This window comes from Canis aureus, chromosome 5, assembly GCF_053574225.1.
Source record: "Canis aureus isolate CA01 chromosome 5, VMU_Caureus_v.1.0, whole genome shotgun sequence".
NCBI classification, from domain to species: domain Eukaryota; kingdom Metazoa; phylum Chordata; class Mammalia; order Carnivora; family Canidae; genus Canis; species Canis aureus.
Window position 1 is genome coordinate 44,823,267 of NC_135615.1, and position 21,995 is coordinate 44,845,261.

Below are 21,995 nucleotides of genomic sequence, written 5' to 3' on the forward strand. Positions count from 1 at the left end.
ATACTAACATTTCACTTGTAACGTATATTATAAAATTGTCCACCAGTCTGTTTCTCATTTATATATATTTCAATTCTTATGTAAATCATTACAGACACAGATGACATCTAATCATCAACACTATCAACCACCATGACCCAAAACACTAACAATTACAGAATATACACTCTTTTCAACTGTGCATGGTATTATCACCAAGATAGAATATTACATCCAAAGACAAAACAAGTCAAAAAATTTAAAATAACGGAAGCCATGCATTTTCTCTAACCACAACACAATTAAGAAACAATTACAATAGGATATCTAAGAAAGCCCCAAATAGGGATGCCTGGGTGGCTCAGCAATTGGGCACCTGCATTTGGCTTAAGGCGTGATCCCAGGGTCCCGGGATCGAGTCCTGCATCCCAATGTGGAGCCTGCTTCTCCCTCTGCTTGTGTATCTGCCTCTCTCTCTCAGTCTATCTCTCTCATGGATTAATAAATAAATCTTAAAAAAAGAAAGCCCCAAATATTTGAAAATCAAAACACACCTCTAAATAATCCATAGATCAAAAAAGAAATTATAAGGGGAAATTTAAATACATTTTGTACTGAATGATAATGAAATTACAACACATTAAAATTCCTGAATGATCCAGAATAATGTTTTGAAAGAAAGTTATAACTTCAGAAGCTTATATCAGAAAAAACTGGACAGAGCTAAAATGGCAGAGTAGTAGTGGGACCCCAGGCTTGTCTTATCACTCAAACATAGCTAATTATTGAATCATTATGAAAACCTAAGAAATCAATCTGAGGACTGACAGAACAAACAGCCCAAGTAGGTGGAGAGAAGAGGCCACACTGTCAAGATAGCAGGTGCAGAGATGTGATTTGGGGAAGAAAAGGATATGGGTGTTGTAGAGGGGAGGGAGCACTAATCACCCAGAGGCAAGAGAGACAAAGAAGTGCACAGGGATCACACAAGGAAAAATTTCCCCAAAGCCATTCACTGGAAAAATGAGAAGGGTTGAATATTTTGGGTTTTTTATAATAAATTTATTTTTTATTGCTGTTCAATTTACCAACATACAGAATAATACCCAGTGCTCATCCCACCAAGTGCCCCCCTCAGTGCCCGTCACCCATTCACCCCCACCCCCCGCCCTCCTCCCCTTCCACCACCCCTAGTTCACTTCCCAGAGTTAGGAGTCTTTATATTGTGTCTCCCTTTCTGATATTTCCCGCACATTTATTCTCCCTTCCCTTATATTCCCTTTCACTATTATTTATATTCCCCAAATGAATGAGAACATATGATGTTTGTCCTTCTCCAATTGACTTACTTCACTCAGCATAATACCCTCCAGTTCCATCCACGTTGAAGCAAATGGTGGGTATTTGTCGTTTCTAATGGCTGAGTAATATTCCATTGTATACATAGACCACATCTTCTTTATCCATTCATCTTTCGATGGACACCGAGGCTCCTTCCACAGTTTGGCTATTGTGGACATTGCTGCTAGAAACATCGGGGTGCAGGTGTCCCGGGGTTTCATTGCATCTGTATCTTTGGGGTAAATCCCCAACAGTGCAATTGCTGGGTCGTAGGTCAGGTCTATTTTAACTCTTTGAGGAACCTCCACAGTTTTCCAGAGTGGCTGCACCGTTCACATTCCCACCAACAGTGTAAGAGGGTTCCCTTTTCACCGCATCCTCTCCAACATTTGTGGTTTCCTGCCTTGTTAATTTTCCCCATTCTCACTAGTGTGAGGTGGTATCTCATTGTGGTTTTGATTTGTATTTCCCTGATGGCAAGTGATGCAGAGCATTTTCTCATGTGCATGTTGGCCATGTCTATGTCTTCCTCTGTGAGATTTCTCTTCATGTCTTTTGCCCATTTCATGATTGGATTGTTTGTTTCTTTGGTGTTGAGTTTAATGAGTTCTTTATAGATCTTGGAAACTAGTCCTTTATCTGATACATCATTTGCAAATATCTTCTCCCATTCTGTAGGTTGTCTTTTAGTTTTGTTGACTGTATCCTTTGCTGTGCAAAAGCTTCTTATCTCGATGAAGTCCCAATAGTTCATTTTTGCTTTTGTTTCTTTTGCCTTCGTGGATGTATCTTGCAAGAAGTTACTGTGGCTGAGATCAAAAAGGGTGTTGCCTGTGTTCTCCTCTAGGATTTTGATGGAATCTTGTCTCATGTTTAGATCTTTCATCCATTTTGAGTTTATCTTCGTGTAAGGCGAAAGAAAGTGGTGTAGTTTCATTCTTCTGCATGTGGATGTCCAATTTTCCCAGCACCATTTATTGAAGAGACTGTCTTTCTTCCAATGGATAGTCTTTCCTCCTTTATCGAATATTACTTGACCATAAAGTTGAGGGTCCACTTCTGGGTTCTCTATTCTGTTCCATTGATCTATGTGTCTGTTTTTGTGCCAGTACCACACTGTCTTGATGACCACAGCTTTGTAGTACAACCTGAAATCTGGCATTGTGATGCCCCAGATATGGTTTTCTTTCTTAAAATTCCCCTGGCTATTCGGGATCTTTCCTGATTCCGCACAAATCTTAAAATAATTTGTTCTAACTCTCTGAAGAAAGTCCATGGTACTTTGATAGGGATTGCATTAAACGTGTAAATTGCCCTGGGTAACATTGACATTTTCACAATATTAATTCTGCCAATCCATGAGCATGGAATATTTTTCCATCTCTTTGTGTCTTCCTCAATTTCTTTCAGAAGTGTTCTATAGTTTTGAGGGTATGGATCCTTTACCTCTTTGGTTAGGTTTATTCCTAGGTATCTTATGCTTTTGGGTGCAATTGTAAATGGGATTGACTCCTTAATTTCTCTTTCCTCAGTCTCATTGTTAGTGTATAGAAATGCCATTGATTTCTGGGCATTGATTTTGTATCCTGCCACGCTACCAAATTGCTATATGAGTTCTAGCAATCTTGGGGTGGAGGCTTTTGGATTTTCTATGTAGAGTATCATGTCATCGGCGAAGAGGGAGAGTTTGACTTCTTCTTTGCCAATTTGAATGCCTTTAATGTCTTTTTGTTGTCTGATTGCTGAGGCTAGGACTTCCAGTATTATGTTGAATAGCAGTGGTGAGAGTGGACATCCCTGTCTTGTTCCTGATCTTAGGGGAAAGGCTCCCAGTGCTTCCCCATTGAGAATGATATTTGCTGTGGGCTTTTCGTAGATGGCTTTTAAGATGTTGAGGAATGTTCCCTCTATCCCGACACTCTGAAGAGTTTTGATCAGGAATGGATGCTGTATTTTGTCAAATGCTTTCTCTGCATCTAATGAGAGGATCATATGGTTCTTGGTTTTTCTCTTGCGGATATGATGAATCACATTGATTGTCTTATGAGTGTTGAACCAGCCTGGTGTCCCGGGGATAAATACTACTTGGTCATGGTGAATAATTTTCGTAATGTACTGTTGGATCCTATTGGCTAGTATCTTGTTGAGAATTTTTGCATCCATGTTCATCAGGGATATTGGTCTATAATTCTTCTTTTTGGTGGGGTCTTTGGTTTTGGAATTAAGGTGATGCTGGCCTCATAGAACGAATTTAGAAGTACTCCATCTCTTTCTATCTTCCAAACAGCTTTAGGAGAATAGGTATGGTTTCTTCTTTAAACGTTTGATAGAATACCCCTGGGAAGCCATCTGGCCCTGGACTTTTGTGTCTTGGGAGGTTTTTGATGACTGCTTCAATTTCCTTCCTGGTTATTGGCCTGTTCAGGTTTTCTATTTCTTCCTGTTCCAGTTTTGGTAGTTTGTGGCTTTCCAGGAATGCGTCCATTTCTTCTAGATTGCCTAATTTATTGGCGTATAGCTGTTCATAATATGTTTTTAAAATCGTTTGTATTTCCTTGGTGTTGCTAGTGATCTCTCCTTTCTCATTCATGATTTTATTAATTTGAGTCTTCTCTCTCTTCTTTTTAATAAGGCTGGCTAATGGTTTATCTATCTTATTAATTCTTTCAAAGAACCAACTCCTGGTTCTGTTGATCTGTTCCACAGTTCTTCTGGTCTCGATTTCATTGAGTTCTGCTCGAATCTTTATTAACTCTCTTCTTCTGCTGGGTGTAGGATCTATTTGCTGTTTTTCTCTAGCTCCTTTATGTGGAAGGTTAGCTTTTGTATTTGAGTTCTTTCCAGTTTTTGAATGGATGCTTGTATTGCGATGTATTTCCCCCTTAGGACTGCTTTTGCTGCATCCCAAAGATTTTGAACGGTTGTATCTTCATTCTCATTAGTTTCCATGAATCTTTCTAATTCTTCCTTAATTTCCTGGTTGACCTTTCATCTTTTAGTAGGATGGTCCTTAACCTCCACGTGTTTGAGGTCCTTCCAAACTTCTTGTTGTGATTTAGTTCTAATTTCAAGGCATTATGGTCTGAGAATATGCAGGGGACGATCCCAATCTTTTGGTATCGGTTCAGACCCGATTTGTGACCCAGTATGTGGTCTATTCTGGAGAAAGTTCCATGTGCACTTGAGAAGAATGTGTATTCAGTTGAGTTTGGATGTAAAGTTCTGTAGATATCTGTGAAATCCATCTGGTCCAGTGTATCATTTAAAGCTCTCGTTTCTTTGGAGATGTTGTGCTTAGAGGACCTATCGAGGGTAGAAAGAGCTAGATTGAAGTCACCAAGTATAAGTGTATTATTATCTAAATATTTCTTCACTTTGGTTATTAATTGGTTTAAATATTTGGCAGCTCCCACATTCGGGGCATATATATTGAAGATTGTTAAGTCCTCTTGTTGGATAGATCCTTTAAGTATGATATAGTGTCCCTCTTCATCTCTCACTACAGTCTTCGGGGTAAATTTTAGTTTATCTTATATAAGGATGGCTACCCCTGCTTTCTTTTGAGGACCATTTGAATGGTGAATGGTTCTCCAATCTTTTATTTTCAGGCTGTAGGTGTCCTTCTGTCTAAAATGAGTCTCTTGTAGACAGCAAATAGATGGGTCCTGCTTTTTTATCCAGTCTGAAACCCTGCGCCTTTTGATGGGGTCATTCAGCCCATTCACGTTCAGAGTTACTATTGAGAGATATGAGTTTAATGTCATCATGATATCTATTCAGTCCTTGTTTTTGTGGATTGTGCCACTGAACTTCTTCTTAAGGGGAATTTTAAGAGTCCCCCTTAAAATTTCTTGCAGAGCTGGTTTGGAGGTCACATATTCTTTCAGTTGCTGCCTGTCTTGGAAGCTCTTTACCTCTCCTTCCATTTTGAATGAGAGCCTTGCTGGATAAAGTCTTCTTGGTTGCATGTTCTTCTCATTTAGGACCCTGAATATATCCTGCCAGCCCTTTCTGGCCTGCCAGGTCTCTGTGGAGAGGTCTGCTGTTACCCTAATACTGCTCCCCATAAAAGTCAGGGATTTCTTGTCTCTTGCTGCTTTAAGGATCTTCTCTTTATCTTTGGAATTTGCAAGCTTCACTATTAAATGTCGAGGTGTTGAACGGTTTTTATTGACTTGGGGAGGGGGGGAATCTCTCTATTTCCTGGATCTGAATGCCTGTTTCCCTTCCCAGATTAGGAAAGTTTTCAGCTATGATTTGTTCAAATACATATTCTGGCCCTCTGACCCTTTCGGCGCCCTCGGGAACTCCAATTAAACGTAGGTTTTTCTTCCTCAGGCTGTCCTTTATTTCCTTTAATCTATCTTCATGGTCTTTTAATTGTTTGTCTCTTTTTTCCTCAGTTTCCCTCTTTGCTATCAACTTGTCTTCTATGTCACTCACTCGTTCTTCCACCCCGTTAACCCTCATCGTTAGGACTTCTAGTTTGGATTGCATCTCATTCAATTGATTTTTAATTTCTGCCTGATTAGCTCTAAATTCTGCAGTCATGAAGTCTCTTGAGTCCTTTATACTTTTTTCTAGAGCCACCAGTAGCTGTATAATAGTGCTTCTGAATTGGCTTTCTGACATTGAATTGTAATCCAGATTTTGTAACTCTGTGGGAGAGAGGACTGTTTCTGATTCTTTCTTTTAAGGTGAGATTTTCCTTCTAGTCATCAGTGCAGAGTGGCCAAAAACAAGTTGTATTGGGAAAAGGAGAAAAAGACAGGAGAGAAAGAAGGAAAGAAAAGAGAAAAAGAAAAAAGAAAAAATGAAGAAAAAAGACAGGGAAAAGAGGAAGAAAAAGAAAGAAAGGAAAAAAAGGGTGGGGGAAGCAAACAAATCAAAAAAAAAAAAAAAAAAACACGGAGGAGTATCTTCTGTTTCTGTATACTTTAAGTCCCTTGACTTCCCCTGGAACTTGTCCCTCTAGCTGGTCTTCTGGGGGAGGGGCCTGTTGTGCTGATTCTCAGGTGTGAGCACTTGGGGGCGCTGCTCTGCCCCCTGCCTGGTGCAGGGCTCAGTGGGGGTTGTTTACCCCGTGAGGCCCCAGGAGGAACAACCACAGTGGCGGCGTCCAGTTCTGGAGCCCTGGATTCAGCTCCCGCAGTAATGGAGCTCTCCGTCTGCAGGGCCTGGATGCTCCGGGGCGGGCCTCTGATCTGCTCAGCTCGGGGCAGGAGCGCCTTGCTGTCCTGGGCCCTCCCGGCCTCTGCCTGTCCCGGGGGGAGGCCGGGTCCTGGGCCGTGTCCCAGCGCCCAGTGCTCCTGAGCCTGCGCTGTTGGATTCGCGCTCTCTGCCGCGCAGCCGCCTCTCCGTGAGCTGCTCCCGGAGCCGCGCAGCCCCCTCCGCACGGAGCCTCTTCCTCTGCCGGAGCCACCTCCGAGCTGCTCCCGGGACGCGCAGCCCCTCTCTGCGGAGCCGCCGCCACCCGAGCCCCTCCAAGCTGCTCCCAGGTAATACGTGTGCGCGCTGCAGCCCTTTAGGGAGCTCGGTGCACTCTCCCCGGTATGCATTTGCTCTGTTAGTGTCCCAGGGAGCCTGAGGGCATCCCCGCCCTCCTGGGGTCCTGCTCTACCTGCGAGAGAGTCTTTCCGCCCAGGAAGATTGGTGAAGCTCCTGCTTCTCTGGGACGGGGCTCTCCTGTCCTGGGGGCACTCGCCCTGCCCTTAGCCCAACTCCTCGAGGGGCCCCTCCCCCTTGGATGCCTTTTGTTTCTTTATTTCTGACCCCCCCCCGACCCCCGTCTTCCTACCTTGATAGAAGCGCAAACTCTTCTCACTGTAGCAATCCAGCTGTTCTCTCTTTAAATCTCAGGCCGAATTCGTAGATTTTCAGGTTGATTTGAAGGTTATCTAGGTAATTTGGTGGGGACAGGTGATTTGGGGACCCTATTCTTCCGCCATCTTGCCCCTCCTCCAGGTTGAGTATTTTGAGTTTTGACAACCAGAAGAACTCGAAGAGTAGAATTTTAGAGGTCAGTGCCATGGTTGATGTGGAGCGAAGAGTAGAATTTTAGAGGTCAGTGCCATGGTTGATGTGGAGCCTAGCGGACCCTGCAGCGCGCCTGTAAAGGAGGGCAGAGAGTCCAGTAGTGGACAGCACAATCTGAGGATCCCCTAGGACACACTGGGATAAATGGTCCCCTTCTTGGAGCACATTTGGAAGAGGTGGTATTGCCTTACCACGGACAAAAGGGCCGTTGGGTGCCATTACCTTCTCCTGTCCCTCAGGCGCACAGGCACAAAGACACCTATCAAGATTCCTCCAAATTCCAAGCTCCTATGATTTGGTGTGACTGTCCTTCTGGGAAAAACCTGCACCAGGCCCAGAACAGTGAGACCCTCCCACTGAGGACCACTGTAGGTCTGTCACATGCCAGGTCCTTAAAGTTTGGAGTTTTAAAACTCAGCCAGCCTCCCTGGGATAGAACACAGGTATACCATGCTGCAGGGCAGCAGACAAACCAGACACAGACAGGGTAAAGGCAGGGATCTGAGGGAGACCTGGGACACATGAGGGGAGATTGTTCACTCTCTTGTGAGAGCTTCCTGAACAGTGATGGGCACGAACTCCATTTTTCAGGGAGAAGGGAGAGGACCGGTGTCATTTCCCTCCCTACCCTCCTGTGGTGCAGCGAAACACCAACAGTGGAGGGAGGCATAAACCACTTATACCAAGCGGTTTACCCTCCCCCTGTATTCTGCATGTGCTTCTTTAATAGGACAAGTGTGCATGAGAACCAGAGCAGCAGGCCCCTCCCCCAGAAGACCAGCACAAACCCACCACATGCACCAAATCTACTGACCATAGAGTGCTGCAAAGCTTCAGCTCTGGGAGCAGTAGCATCAGGTCTCTTTGAACAAGGAGACCAGAGCACACCTAGTTAAAACTCACCACACTCTGGCCAAGGTACAAACACTCCCCACTGCAGGCAAGGAAAAACTCTGCAGAGGGCTGCTGATCAGAGGGAAACAACAGCCAAAACATAGCAGTAGAGTGCACAGAGCATACATCAGAAACACTTCCTGAATTGGCAGGCCCTGGACAGTTTATGACCTTTTCTTAAAAAGCCATTACTCTCAGGAGCAGGAAACATAACAGGCTTTCCTAACACAGAGAAGATGAGAAAGACCTACACAAAATGCCAACATGAAGGAATTCATCCCAAAGAAAGAAAAGGTCATGGCCAGGGATCTAATTGAAACAGATATAAAAAACTATGGTTGATCCAGAATTTATTTATTTATTTATTTATTTATTTATTTATTTATTTATTTATTTATTTATGATCCAGAATTAAAACAATAATCATAAGGACACTAGTTGGGCTTAGAAAAGTAGAAAAGTATAGAAGACACTAGGGAGTCTCTTACCACAGAAGTAAAAGACCTAAAAACTAGTCAGGCCAAAATTAAAAGAAAAAAAATGCTGTAACTCAGATGCGAAACCAACTGAATATGATGACCACAAGAATGGAAGAAGCAGAGGACTGAATAAATGATACAGTGATAAAATTATAGAAAATAATGAAGAGGAAAAGAAAAATATTGGATCACAAATGTAGACGTAAGGAACTCAGTGACCTCATAAAAGCATAATATTCATATCATAGGAGTCCCAGAAGAAAAAGAGAAGGGAAGAGGGGCAGCTTGAGGAAATTATAGCTGAAAATTTTCCCTAATATGGAAAAGAAAACACATATCCAAATCCAGGAGGCACAGAGAACTATCGTCAAAATCAAGAAAGGCAGGCCAACACCAAGACATATCACAGTAAAATTTGCAAAATATAGAGATAAGGAAAAAATTCTAAAAGCAGCAAGGGAAAAGAAATCTCTAACTTACAAGGAAAGACAAATAAGGTTAGGAACAAATTTCTCCAAAGAAACTTGACAGGCCAAAAGAAAGTGGCATGATATACTCAAAGTACTGCATGGGAAAAATATGCAACCAACAACACTCTATCCAGCAAGGCTATCATAAATAGGAGAGAAAATGAGCTCCCCAGACAAAACTAAAGGAGTTCGTGTCTGCTAAACCAGTCTTGCAAGAACTATTAAAGAGGACCCTTCGAGTGGGAAAGAAAGACCAAATGCAGCAAATACTAGAAAGGAACAGAGAAAATCTTTAGAAATAACTACTTAACAAGTAATACAACAGCACTAAATTCTTATCTATTAATCATCACTCTACATGTAAATGGACTAAGTGCTAAAACAAGATCTATCGATATGCTGCCTACAAGAGACTCATTTTAGACCTAAAGACACTGGCAGATTGGAAGTGAGAGGGTGGAGAACAATTTATCATGCTAATGGACATCAAAATAAAGCTGGAGTAGCTATACTTATATCAGACAAACTAGACATTAAACCACAGACTGTAATAAGAGATTAAGAACAGCACTATATCATTACACAGTGATCTATCCAACAAGAAGATCTAACAATTGTAAATATTTATGCACCCAACTTGGAAGCACCCAAATATATAAAACAGTAACAAAGGAACTCATTGGTAATAAAACAACAATAGTAAAGAACTTAAATACCCCATTTATAGCAATGGACAGATCATCTAGTCAGAAAATCGACAAGGAAACAATGGCTTTGAATGACACAGCGGACCAGATGGACTTAACAGACATATTCAGAACATTTCAACCTAAAGTAGCAGAATCCATATTCTTGAGTGCATTCTCTAGAATAGATTACATAATGGGTCACAGTATCAGACCTCAACAAATACAAAAAGAAGATTATACTGTGCATATTTTCTGATGACAATGCTATGAAACTTGAAGTCAACCACAAAAAAAAAAAAAAAAGGAAAAAAAGACCACACATACATGGAGGTTAAAGAACATCCTACTAAAGAACGAATGGGTCAACCAGAAAATTAAAGAAGAAATTTTGGGGACCCCTGGGTGGCTCAGCGGTTTAGTGCCTGCCTTCAGCCCAGGGTGTGATCCTGGAGTCCAGGGATCAGGTCTCGCATTGGACTCCCTGCATGGAGCCTGCCTCTGCCTGTGTCTCTGCCTCTCTTTCTCTCTCTCTCTCTGTCTCTCATGAATAAATAAAATATGAAGGAAGAAAGAAAGAAGAAAAGAAAAAGAAAGAAAGAAAGAAAGAAAGAAAGAAAGAAAGAAAGAAAGAAAGAAAGAGAAAAGGAAAAGAAAAGAAGAAAAGAAGAAAAGAAAAGAAAAGAGAAAAGAAAAAAGAAAAGAAGAGAAGAGAAGAGAAAAGAAAAGAAAAGAAAAGAAAAGAAAAGAAAAAAAGAAAAGAAAAGAAAAGAAATTTTAAAAATACATGGAAACAAATAATAATGAAAACAGGACAGTCCAAAACCTTTGGGATGCAGCAAAGGTGGTTTTAAGGGAGAAGTATATAGGAATACAGACCTACCTCAAGAAGCAAGAAAAATCTCAAATGCACATTCTAACCCTATACCTAAAGAAACTAAAAGAACAACCAGGAGAAGGGAAATAATAAATAAATAAAGTGAGGAGAAGAAGGGAAATAATATAAATTAGAGCATAAATAAAAGATACAGGAACCAACAAAAATTGGTAGAACAGATCAATGAAACCAGGAGTGGTTCTTCGAAAGAATCAATACAATTGATAACCCTCTAGTCAGACTTATCAAAAAGAAAAGAGAAAGGACCCAAATTAATAAAATCATGAATGAAAGAGGAGAGATCACCAACACCAAGGATATAAAAACAATTTTAGAAGAATATTATGAAAAAATTATATGTCAACAAATTGGGCAATCTGGGAGAAATACATAAATTCCTAGAAACATATCAACTACCAAAACTGAAACTAGAAGAAACAGAAAACTTGAACAGATCTATAACCTGCAAAGGAACTGAATCGGTAATCAAAAGCCTCCCAACAAACAGAAGTCCTGGGTCAGATGGCTTCCCAGGGGAACTCTACCAGACATTTCAGTAAGAGTTAATACCTGTTCTTCCCAAATGGTTCCAAAAAACAGAAATGGAAGGAAAACTTCCAAACTCATTCTACAAGATCAGCATTACCTACATTCCAAAACCAAAGACCCCACTCAAAAGGTGAATTATAGGCCAATATCCCTGATGACCATGGATGCAAAAAATTCTCAACAAAATACTACCAAATTGAATCCAACAGTACATTAAAATTATCATTCACCACAGTCAAGTGGTATTTATCCTTGGGCTACAAGGGAGGGTTCAATATTTGCAAATCAGTCAATGTGATCCATCACATTAATAAAAGAAAGAATAAGAACCCTATGATCCTCTCAAAAGATGCAGAAAAAGCATAGGACAAAGTACAGTATCCATTCTTGATAAAAACCCTCAAAAAAAGTAGAGATACAGGGAACATATCTCAACATCATAAAGGCCATATGTGAAAAATCCACAGCTAATATCATTCTCAATGGGGAATAAGATTTTTCCTCTACAATCAGGAACAAGACAGGGACGTCCACTCTCACCATTGTTATTTAACACAGTACTGTTAGTCCTAACCTTGGCAATCAGACAGCAAAAAGAAGTACTAGGCACCCAAATTGGCAAGGAAGAAGTCCCAACTCTTCACTATTTGCAGATGACATGATACTCTATACAGAAAATCTGAAACACTTGACCAAAAAATTGCTAGCACTGATACATAAATTCGGTAAAGTAGCAGGATAGAAAATCAACATACAGAAATCCCGCATTTCCATACACCAATAATGAAGCAGCAGAAAGAGAAATAAAGGCATTGATTCCACTTAAAATTGCATCAAAAACCATAAGATACCTAGGAATAAGCCTAATCAAAGAGGCAAAGGATCTGTACTCTGAAAACTATATAGCTTTTATAAAAGAAGTAGAAGAGGACACAAAGAAATGGAAAAATATTCTATGCTCATTGATTGAAGAATATTGTTAAAATGTCTATACTACCCAAAACAATCCACACATTTCAAGTAATCCCTATCAAACTACCATCAACATTTTTCACAGAACTAGAACAATCCTAAAATTTGTACAGAATCACAAAAGACCCTGAACAGCCAAAGCAGTCTTGAAAAAGAAAAGCAAAGCTGGAGGTATCACCATTCTGGACTTCAAGTTTTATCACAAAGCTGTAGTCATTAAGACAGTGTGGTAGCAGCACAAAAACAGACGCATTGATCAATGGAACAGAATGGAAATTCCAGAAATGGACCCACAATTATATGGTCAACTAATCTTTGACAAATCAGGAAAGAATACCTAATGGGAAAAAGACAGTCTCTTCAACAAACGGTGTAGGGAAAACTGGACAGCAAAATGCAGAAGAATGAAACTGGACCACTTTCTTACACCAAACAAAAATAAATTCAAAATGAATTCAAGACCAAAATGTGAGCCCTAAAACTATTCAAAATCCTAAAAGAGAGTAGAAGGCAGTAATTTTTTTGACATGGGCCATGACAACTTTTTTCTAGACTGGTCCCTTGAGGCAAGGGAAACAAAAGCAAAGATGAATTATTGGGACTTCATCAAGATAAAAAGCTTCTGCACAGCAAAGGAACAATCAATGAAACTAAGAAAACTTTTTAAAAATGGGTTAGTATACAAAACCTATACAGAACTTATCAAACTCAACACCCTGAAACACGTAATCCTGTAAAGAAATGGGCAGAAGACATGAACAGACATTTCTCCAGAGAAGATATACAGCTAACAGACACATGAAAAGATGCTCAACATCACTCATCATCAGGGAAATGCACATCAAAATTACAATGAAATAGCATCTCACACCTGTAAGAATGGCTAAAATGAACAACTCAGGAAAACAGGTGTTGGTGAAGATGCAGAGAAAGGGGAACACTGTTGGTGGGAATGCAAACTGGTGCAGCTACTCTGTAAAACAGTTTGGAGGTTCCTCAAAAAGTTGAAAATAGAGCTACCCTACAGCCTAGCAATTGCACTACTAGGTACTTACTCAAAAAATACAAAGATACTGATTTGAAGGGACACATGTACCCCGATGTTTGTAGCAGCATTACCAACAAATTATGGGAAAAGCCCAAAAGCCCACTGAGCAATGAATGGATAAAGAAGTTGTGGTATATATGCATACACTGGAAATATTAGCCATAAAAAAAGAATGAAATCTTGTCATTTGCCATGACACGGATAGAGCTATGGTGTATTATGCTAAGCAGAACAAGTTAGACAAAAGTCTATGATTTCATTCATATGTGGAATTTAAGAAAAAAAAAAAACAGATAAATATTGGGGAGAAAACGGTAGACCATGAAAGGCAAACCATAAACAGACTCTTGGGACACGGCTCAGTCAAACATTAGACTCCTGGTTTCAGCTCAGGTCATAATCTCAGGATCAAGAGATCAAGCCCTATGCTGGGCTCCAAGCTCAGTACGGAGTCTGCTTAAGATTATTTTCCCCTTCTCTCTTCCTCTTCCTCTGCTCTTCTCCCTACTCTCTCTCAGATAAATAAATAAATAAATAAATAAATAAATAAATAAAATCTTTTTTAAAAAAAGTCCAAAAACCACTCTTAACTGAGGGTTACTGGAGGTGAGATCTGGGTGGGGGTATGGGCTAAATGGGTGATGGGTATTAAGGAGAGTACTTGTGATAAGCACGGGATGTTTTCTGTAAGTGATGAATCACTAATTCCACTTCTGAAACTAATATTCCACTATATGTTAACTAACCGGAATTTAAATAAAAACACGAAACAAAAAAAAAAAAAGGAATAAAGAAAGGTCTAAAATCAGTGATGTAAGGTTCTACTTATAAAGCTCAAAAAAGAGTAAAACCAAAGTAGAATGTATAAAATAATAGAAACAGAAATTAACAAAATAGAAAATAGACAAACATAAGACAAAATTAATAAACCCAAAAGCTCTTTCTTTGAAAAAACAGAAAACTCCCAGTTACAACAATGAAGACAAAGGAAGACACAAATTACCAACATCAGGAATGAAAATGGGATTTTCATTAAAGATCAAAGAGATAGTAAGACTATATTAGCGAAAACTTTATGCCAAACAGTTTGCCAGCATTAATGAACAAATTCCATGAAAAATATCTTACCAAACCTGAAAGAAGATAAAACAGAAATTTTCAATAGCTTTCAAAGAAACTGAATTCAGGAGCGGGGGATCGAGTTGGCAAAGTACGAAGATCCTGAGCTCACCTCCTCCCACAGACATACCAAAACCCACAACTACATACAGAACTATCTCTGAAAACAAACTGAAGACTACCAGAATAGATCTTCTACAACTACAAAGAGAAAGCCACATCAGAATGGGTGGAAGGGGCAGACATGTGAATTAGTCAGGATTCACAGCCCTTGCACAGTGATGCCCTGGCAGGAGGTATAACACAAACATATAAACATTCAAAAAGGAGTAAGAGGTCCAAGCCCCACATCTGGATCCCCAGCCAAGAGACATGCTTGGGAAAGAGGAGCCCCCATAACACTTGGCTTTGAAAACCAGTGGGGTTTACATATGGGAGACCCAGATGGCAATAGGAAACCAAGACTCTGCAAATAATAGGCAGGTGCATAATCTGGGGAATAGCCCTGCACAACAGTGAGTCCACACCAAGTGCAGCCCAGGAGGGTACCTGCAGCTCAAATAGGGGAGACCACTAGGGAACCTTGCTCCAGTAATGGATTGGGGATGGGGTTGCACAACTGGGTCTGACAGGATAACTTCTGCATAAAGCCATGCAGATGGAAGATATGACTGATCTACCTACAAAGAAACACATACAGTTAGGCAAAAGGAAGACATGGAGGAATAAGTTCCAAACAAAAGACAAGACAATACCTCAGAAAAATAACTAAAGAAAAGAGAGATAAGCAATAAACCTGAAAAAAAGTTCAAAGTAATGTTCATAAACTCAGGAGAAGAATGGATGAACAACACTGAGAACTCAATAAACACACACAAAATAAAAATAAATAAATAAATAAAAAAGAATCAATCAGAGCCCAAGAATAACTGAAACGAAGAACATATTAGAAGAAAACAACAGTAGATGAGATGATCCACAAAAATGGATCAGGAACCTGGAAGACAGGGTAATTGAAATCACCCAATTTGAAAAGCAAAAAGAAAAAAGAATCAAAAACAGGATAGTTTAAGAGACCTCTGGGACAACATTCCCAGCAACAGCATGCTGGGAAGCACAGAAATATTTGCATAATAGGTCGCAGAGGAAGACAGACATAAAGGGGCAGAAAACCTATTTGGAGAAATAATGACAGAAATTTTCCCTAACGTGGTAAGGGAAAGAGACATCTCATTTCAGGAAGCACAGTGTCCTAAACAAGATGAACCCAAAGAGACCCACACCAAAATATATTATAATCAGTGTAAACAGTTAAAGACAAAATCTTAAAATCAGCAACAAAAGCAACTAGTAATGTATAAGGGGACCCTCAAAAGACTATCAGCTGATTTTTTTCAGCAGATTTCAAAGGCCATTAGGAAGTGACACAATATATTCAAAGAGTTGAAAGGAAAACATTTATAACAAGAATACTTTACCTGACAAAGTTATCACTCAGAACTGAAGAGGAGAAAAGGAGTTTCCCAAATAAGCAAAAGCTAATGTTGTTTATCAACATCAAAACCAGTCTTACAAGAAACACTAAGGGAACTTCTTTAAATGAAAAAGAAAAGGCATTAATTAGAAATAAAAATATGTGAAAGAAAAAATAACACTGGTAAAGGTAAACACATAATAAAGATAATGGGCCAATCACCTACATAGCTAGTTATGAAGGTTAAAAGACAAAAGTAGTAAAAAAAGTAGTAAAATCATCAAGACCTAAAATAATTAAAGGATACACAAAATAATAATATGTAAAATATAACATCAAAAACATAAAATGTTGGGGATGGGGGGACTGTAGTGTTTTTAAAATGAACCTAAATGGGTTTGAGCTTAAATGACCATCAACTTAAAATAGACTGCTAAATACTTAGGATGTTACATATGAACCTCATGTTATATATGAACCACAAAACTAAATCCTAAAACAACAGATACATAAAAAATAAACATAAAGGAATACAAACATAATACTAAGGAAAATCACCAAATCACAAAGCAAGAGGATAAGAGAGAACAGCAAAAACAACCAGAAAACAATTGACAAAAACAGCAAGAAGTACATATCTATCAATAATTACATTAAATGCAAATGAACAAAATGCTCCAATGAAAAGAAATAAGATGGGGGTGCCTGGGTGGTTCAGTCGGGTGTCTGCCTTCAGCTCAGGTCATGATCTCTGGGTCCTAGCATGGAGCCCGGCATCAGGCTTCCTGCTCAGCAGGGAGTCTGCTTCTCTCTCTCTCTCTCCCTCAGCCCCTCCCCACTGCTCGTTCTCTCTCTCTCTCTCTCAAATAAAATCTCAGAAAAAAAAAAGACATAAGGAGGAAAATGGATAAAAAAAAACAAACAAACAAGACCCACTTACAGGCTGCCTACAAGAGGCTCACTTCAGATCTAGACACACAAAGACTTAAAGTGAAGAGAGAAAAAGATATTCCATACAATTAGAAACAAAAAGAAAGCTGGAGTAATACTTACATCAGGCTAAAACACTGTAACACACATGCTGTAACTAAAGACAAAGAATGGTGTTACAAAAGATAAAAGGATCAATCCAACTAGAGGATATAACACTTAAAAACATCTACGCACCCAACACAGGGGCACCTAACACATAAAGCAAATATTAACAGACACAAAGGCAAAAATGGACAGTGATAAAATAATAGTAGGGGACTTTAAAACCCCACTTAAATGGATAGATCATCCAGACAAAAAAATCAATAAGGAAACAATGGTTTTAAATGACATGTTATACCAGATGGACTTAAGAGTATTCTATTCCAAAACAGCAAACTACATATAAATAATAAATAAATAAAACCTTAAAAAAATCACAGAGGAAATAATGAAATAGCTAGTTCTTTGAAAAGATAAACAAAATTGATAAACCATTACCCAGGTTTGAAGAAGAAAGAAAGAAAGAAAGAAAGAAAGAAAGAAAGAAAGAAAGAAAGAAAGAAAGAAAGAAAGAAAGAAAGAAAGAAAGAAAGAAAGAAAGAAAGAAAGAAAGAAAGAAAAAGAAAAGAAAAGAAAAGAAAAGAAAAGAAAAGCCCAAATAAATAAAATCAGAAATGGTACATATAACAGAGAAGGTACATATAACACCACAGAAATACAAAGGATTATGAGAAAACTGGAATTAATAGGTTAACAAATGAGATAACCTAGAATAGGTAAATTCCTACAAACATACAATCTTATGAGATTGAATCAAGAAGAAATAGAAAATCTACCAAACCCATAACTAGCAATGAATTTGAATCAGAAAAAAAAACAAAAAAAACAAAAAGCCTCCCAACAAATAGGAATTCAAGACCAGATGGCTTCCAAGTGAATACTACCAAACATATTTTTTTAATTTTATTTATTAGAAATAGAGAGAGATAGAGGCAGAGACACAGGCAGAGGGAGAAGCAGGCCCCATGCAGGGAGCCGAACAAGGGACTCAATCCCGGGCCTCCAGGATCACACCCTGGGCTGAAGGTGGCACTAAACCGCTAAGCCATTGGGCCGCCCCTCTACCAAACATTTAATGAAGAGTTGAAACCTGCCCTTCTCCAACTATTCCAAAATATTGGTGAGGAAGGAATGCTTCCAAACTCATTCCACAATGTATTAGCCTGATACCAAGAGCAAAGAAAAATGCCCTTAAAAAAGAAAATTACCGGCCAATATCCCTGATGAACGTGATGCAAAAATCCTCAACAAAATATAAGCAAACTGTATTCATTAATACAATAAACATGCAGCATGATCACCTAGACTGTATTCCAGGTACACAATATTTGCAAATCATCAATGTGATACACCATATTAACAAAAAGAAGGATAAAAATCACATGATCATCTCAATAGACACAAAAAAGCATGTGATAAGAATCAACATCCATTATGTTATGTTATGAATTTTTATGGTAAAAATTCTCAACAAAGTGGTTAAGAGGGAACATACCTCAGCATAAAAAGGGCCATATACCAACAACACAAAAATAACGTCATACTCAATGGTGAAAAGCTGAAAGCTTCTCATCTAAGATCAGGAATAAGACAAGGATACCCACTCCGGAAAAAAAAAAAAAAAAAGATACTCACTCTGGACACTTTTATTAAACAAAGTATTGAAAGTCCTAATGACATCAATCAGACAAGAAAAAGAAATAAACAGCAACCAAATTGGAAAACAAGAAGTAAAAATGTCACCATTTGCAGAAATGTGATTCTACATATATAAAACATAATAATACCACCAGAAAACTATTAGAATAAATGAACCTAAAGTTGCAGGATAAAAAAAAATAATACACATTAATCTGTTGCTGTATAGAACAATAATAAAGTAGCAGACAGAAAAACTAAGAAAACAATCCCATTTGCAATTTCATCAGAAAGAATACCTAGGAATAAATTTATCCAAGGAGGTGAAACCCACACACTGAACACTATAAAACAGTGAATAAAAAATTGAAGACAACACAATTAATGAAAAGAAACTCCATGCTCTTGGATTGGAATAATGAGTTGTTGTTTTAAGATTTTATTTATTTGACAGAGAGAGAGGCTACAGATTCAGTGCAATCTCTATGAAAACACCAATATTTTTCACAGAACTAAGTTAATTAATCCAAAAATTTTCTGAAACAACAAAAAATGCCAAATAGCCAAAGCAATCTTGAGAAAATACAACAAAGCTAGAGGCATCACACTCCCTGATCTCAAACTATACTATAAAGCTATAATAATCAAAAAGTGTGGTACTGGTACAAAACCAGACACACAGATCAGGAGAAAGAGTCCAGAAAAACACTACACTTTGCAGTCAATTAATTGGCAACAAAGAAGGTTAGAATATACTATAAGGAAGAACCAATCTCTTCAATAAATGGTCCTGGGAAAACTGGACTATTATGATACATGTAAAACAATGAAACTGGGTCACTTTCTTACACCATATACAAAACCAAGTCAAAATGTGTTGAAGACTTAAATGTAAGACCAGAAACCATAAAACTAGAAGAAAACAGGCAGTAAGCTCGTGGACATCAGTCTCAGAAATATTTTTTTGGCTCTATATCCTCAAACAAGGGCACCAAGAACAAAAATAAAGACATTGGACTACATCAAACTAAAAAACTTTTCCATGGTAAAGGAAACCATCAACAAAATGAAAGTCACCCTACTGAATGGGAAAAGATATCTGCAACTGATAAGACAGATAAGGGATTAATATCCAAAATATATAAATAACTCATACAACTCAATATAAAAAAAAACAATCCAATTAAAAATGGGTAGCAAACCTAAATAGTCATTTCTCCAAAGATATATAGATGGTTAACAGACACATGAAAAGATGGTCAACATCACTAATCTTCAGTGAAATGCAAAGCAATACTACAATGAGATATCACCTCATACCAGTCAGAATGTTGAGTCTCAAAGACAAGAAATAACAAGTGTCAGCAAAGATACAGAAAAAAGGAACACTTGGGTACTGTTGGTGGGGATGGAAAATGCTGCAGTTGCGATCGATAGTCTGGAGGTTCCCCAAAAAATTAAAAATAGAAATACCTATATAATCCAGCAATTCCACAGCCAGGTATTTACTGGAAGAAAACAAAAACACTAGAAGAGATATATGCACCCTCATGTTCACTACAACATTACATACAACAGCCAAGATATGGAAACAACTGTCCATCAAAAGATGAATGGATAAAGAATATATGGTATACAAATATACAATGGAGTACTAACTCAGCTATTTAAAAAATGAAATCTTGCCATCTGGACAACATGGATGGACCTAGAAGGTATTATGCTAAGTGAAATAAGTAGACAGAGAAAATCATCTATCACATGATTTCACTTATAACAGAGAGCCTAAAAACAAAACAAAACAAAACAACAAAAACAGAAACAGACTCATAGATACAGACAGTAATCCTGTGGTGCCACAGGGAAGACAGGCAAAATAGGGAAAGGAGAAGTTTGTACCAAAAAGGATGTGAGGCTTGATCCTCACATAAGGATAAAGACAGATAAGATATAGGATACATAAGAAAGCAACGTACAGGGATCCCTGGGTGGCGCAGCGGTTTAACGCCTGCCTTTGGCCCAGGGCGCAGTCCTGGAGACCCGGGACTGAGTCCCACGTCGGGCTCCCAGTGCATGGAGCCTGCTTCTCCCTCTGCCTGTGTCTCTGTCTCTGTCTCTCTCTGTGACTATCAGAAAGAAAGAAAGAAAGAAAGAAAGAAAGAAAGAAAGAAAGAAAGAAAGCAAGCAAGCAACGTACACCATAGGGAATATAAGTAATAATAAAGTTACAACTTTGTATGGTGACAGATGGTAGCTACATTTATGGTGATCACTTCCTTTTTTTTTTTTATATATGTGTGTATATATATATTTTATATTATTTATTTATTCATAAGAGACACAGAGAGAGAGGTAGAGACACGGAGGAAGAAGCAGGCTCCATGCAGGGAGCCCAATGCAGGACTCGATCCCCGGGCCCCAGGATCACGCCCTGAGCTGAAGGCAGACATTTAACTGCTGAGACACCCAGGCGTCCCATCCCTGGTGATCCCTTCCTAATGCATATACATGTTGAATCACAATGTACACCTGAAAATAATATTGTATAACAACTGTACTCCAATAGTAAAAAAATGAATTCATTATCAAAGAAAACTACAGGTTCAACGGTTACACTGGTGAATTCTATCAACAATCAAGGAAAGAATAAAAGCACTCATATACAAATTTTTTGCTTTTTTAGAAAGTAAAGAAGAAGAGAACACTTCTCAATACATTTAAGAGGTCAGTGTAAACAAGCCTAACACCAAAACCTGAAAACAAAACTACAAATAAACCATGAGGCTGAAAAATTTAAAATACACTTCAAAATAAATATGAGACAACAAAAGCAAATAAAAACCTATAGAGTATGACCAAAGTGTTACTCATAACTGAGTTAGCTCCAGACTTCCAGGATGGCACAACATTTGACAATGTGTCATTGTAATTCACTACATTAACAGAAGAACATAGAGAAATTATGTTATCATCTCTATAAACAGCAAAGAAAGCCATGTGATATTCAACATTTAATATTAAGACAAAAATTCCTGACAAATCAAAACTAAAGAGAACTTTTTAAACTCAAACTATTCCTACCAGAAAATTATAGTAAATATTAAACTTGATGGTAAAACTTTAGAAACAAACAGAATAATAAAGCAGAATTATACAAACTAGTATGGGGAGACACCAAAATATATTTCTGAATAAACAAAAGAAGTTGCAGATATTGATAGTTTTTTGTTTGTTTGTTTGTTTGTTTTTGATAGTAGTTTAAAAACACACATATTTCTATGATTTTCTGTAGGAATATGCACAGGTATATAAATACATAGAAATAAGACTTGCAGAAATCCCATCAGTCTGATAACTTCTGAGGAAACCAGGTGAGGACCAGAATTGGTGTAAGCATA

At 38.4% G+C, this 21,995-nt stretch overlaps 1 protein-coding gene across 15 annotated transcripts in view; it reads right to left on the reverse strand.

The window, feature by feature from the left end:
- LOC144314109 (uncharacterized) overlaps positions 1-21,995 on the reverse strand; it is a 102,944-nt gene that overhangs the window by 76,581 nt on the left and 4,368 nt on the right. For 4 of the 15 annotated variants that reach the window (XR_013379784.1, XR_013379779.1, XR_013379780.1 and 1 more), the window contains exon 1: positions 7,118-7,358. The exons of 10 other annotated variants lie outside the window; for them this stretch is intronic. Coding sequence is in view for 1 of the 5 variants with exons in the window: in XM_077897867.1 (XP_077753993.1) it covers positions 7,409-7,429 (21 nt within the window). In the remaining 4 variants the exon portion in view is untranslated. One more of the 15 variants, XM_077897867.1, reaches the window with a different exon arrangement.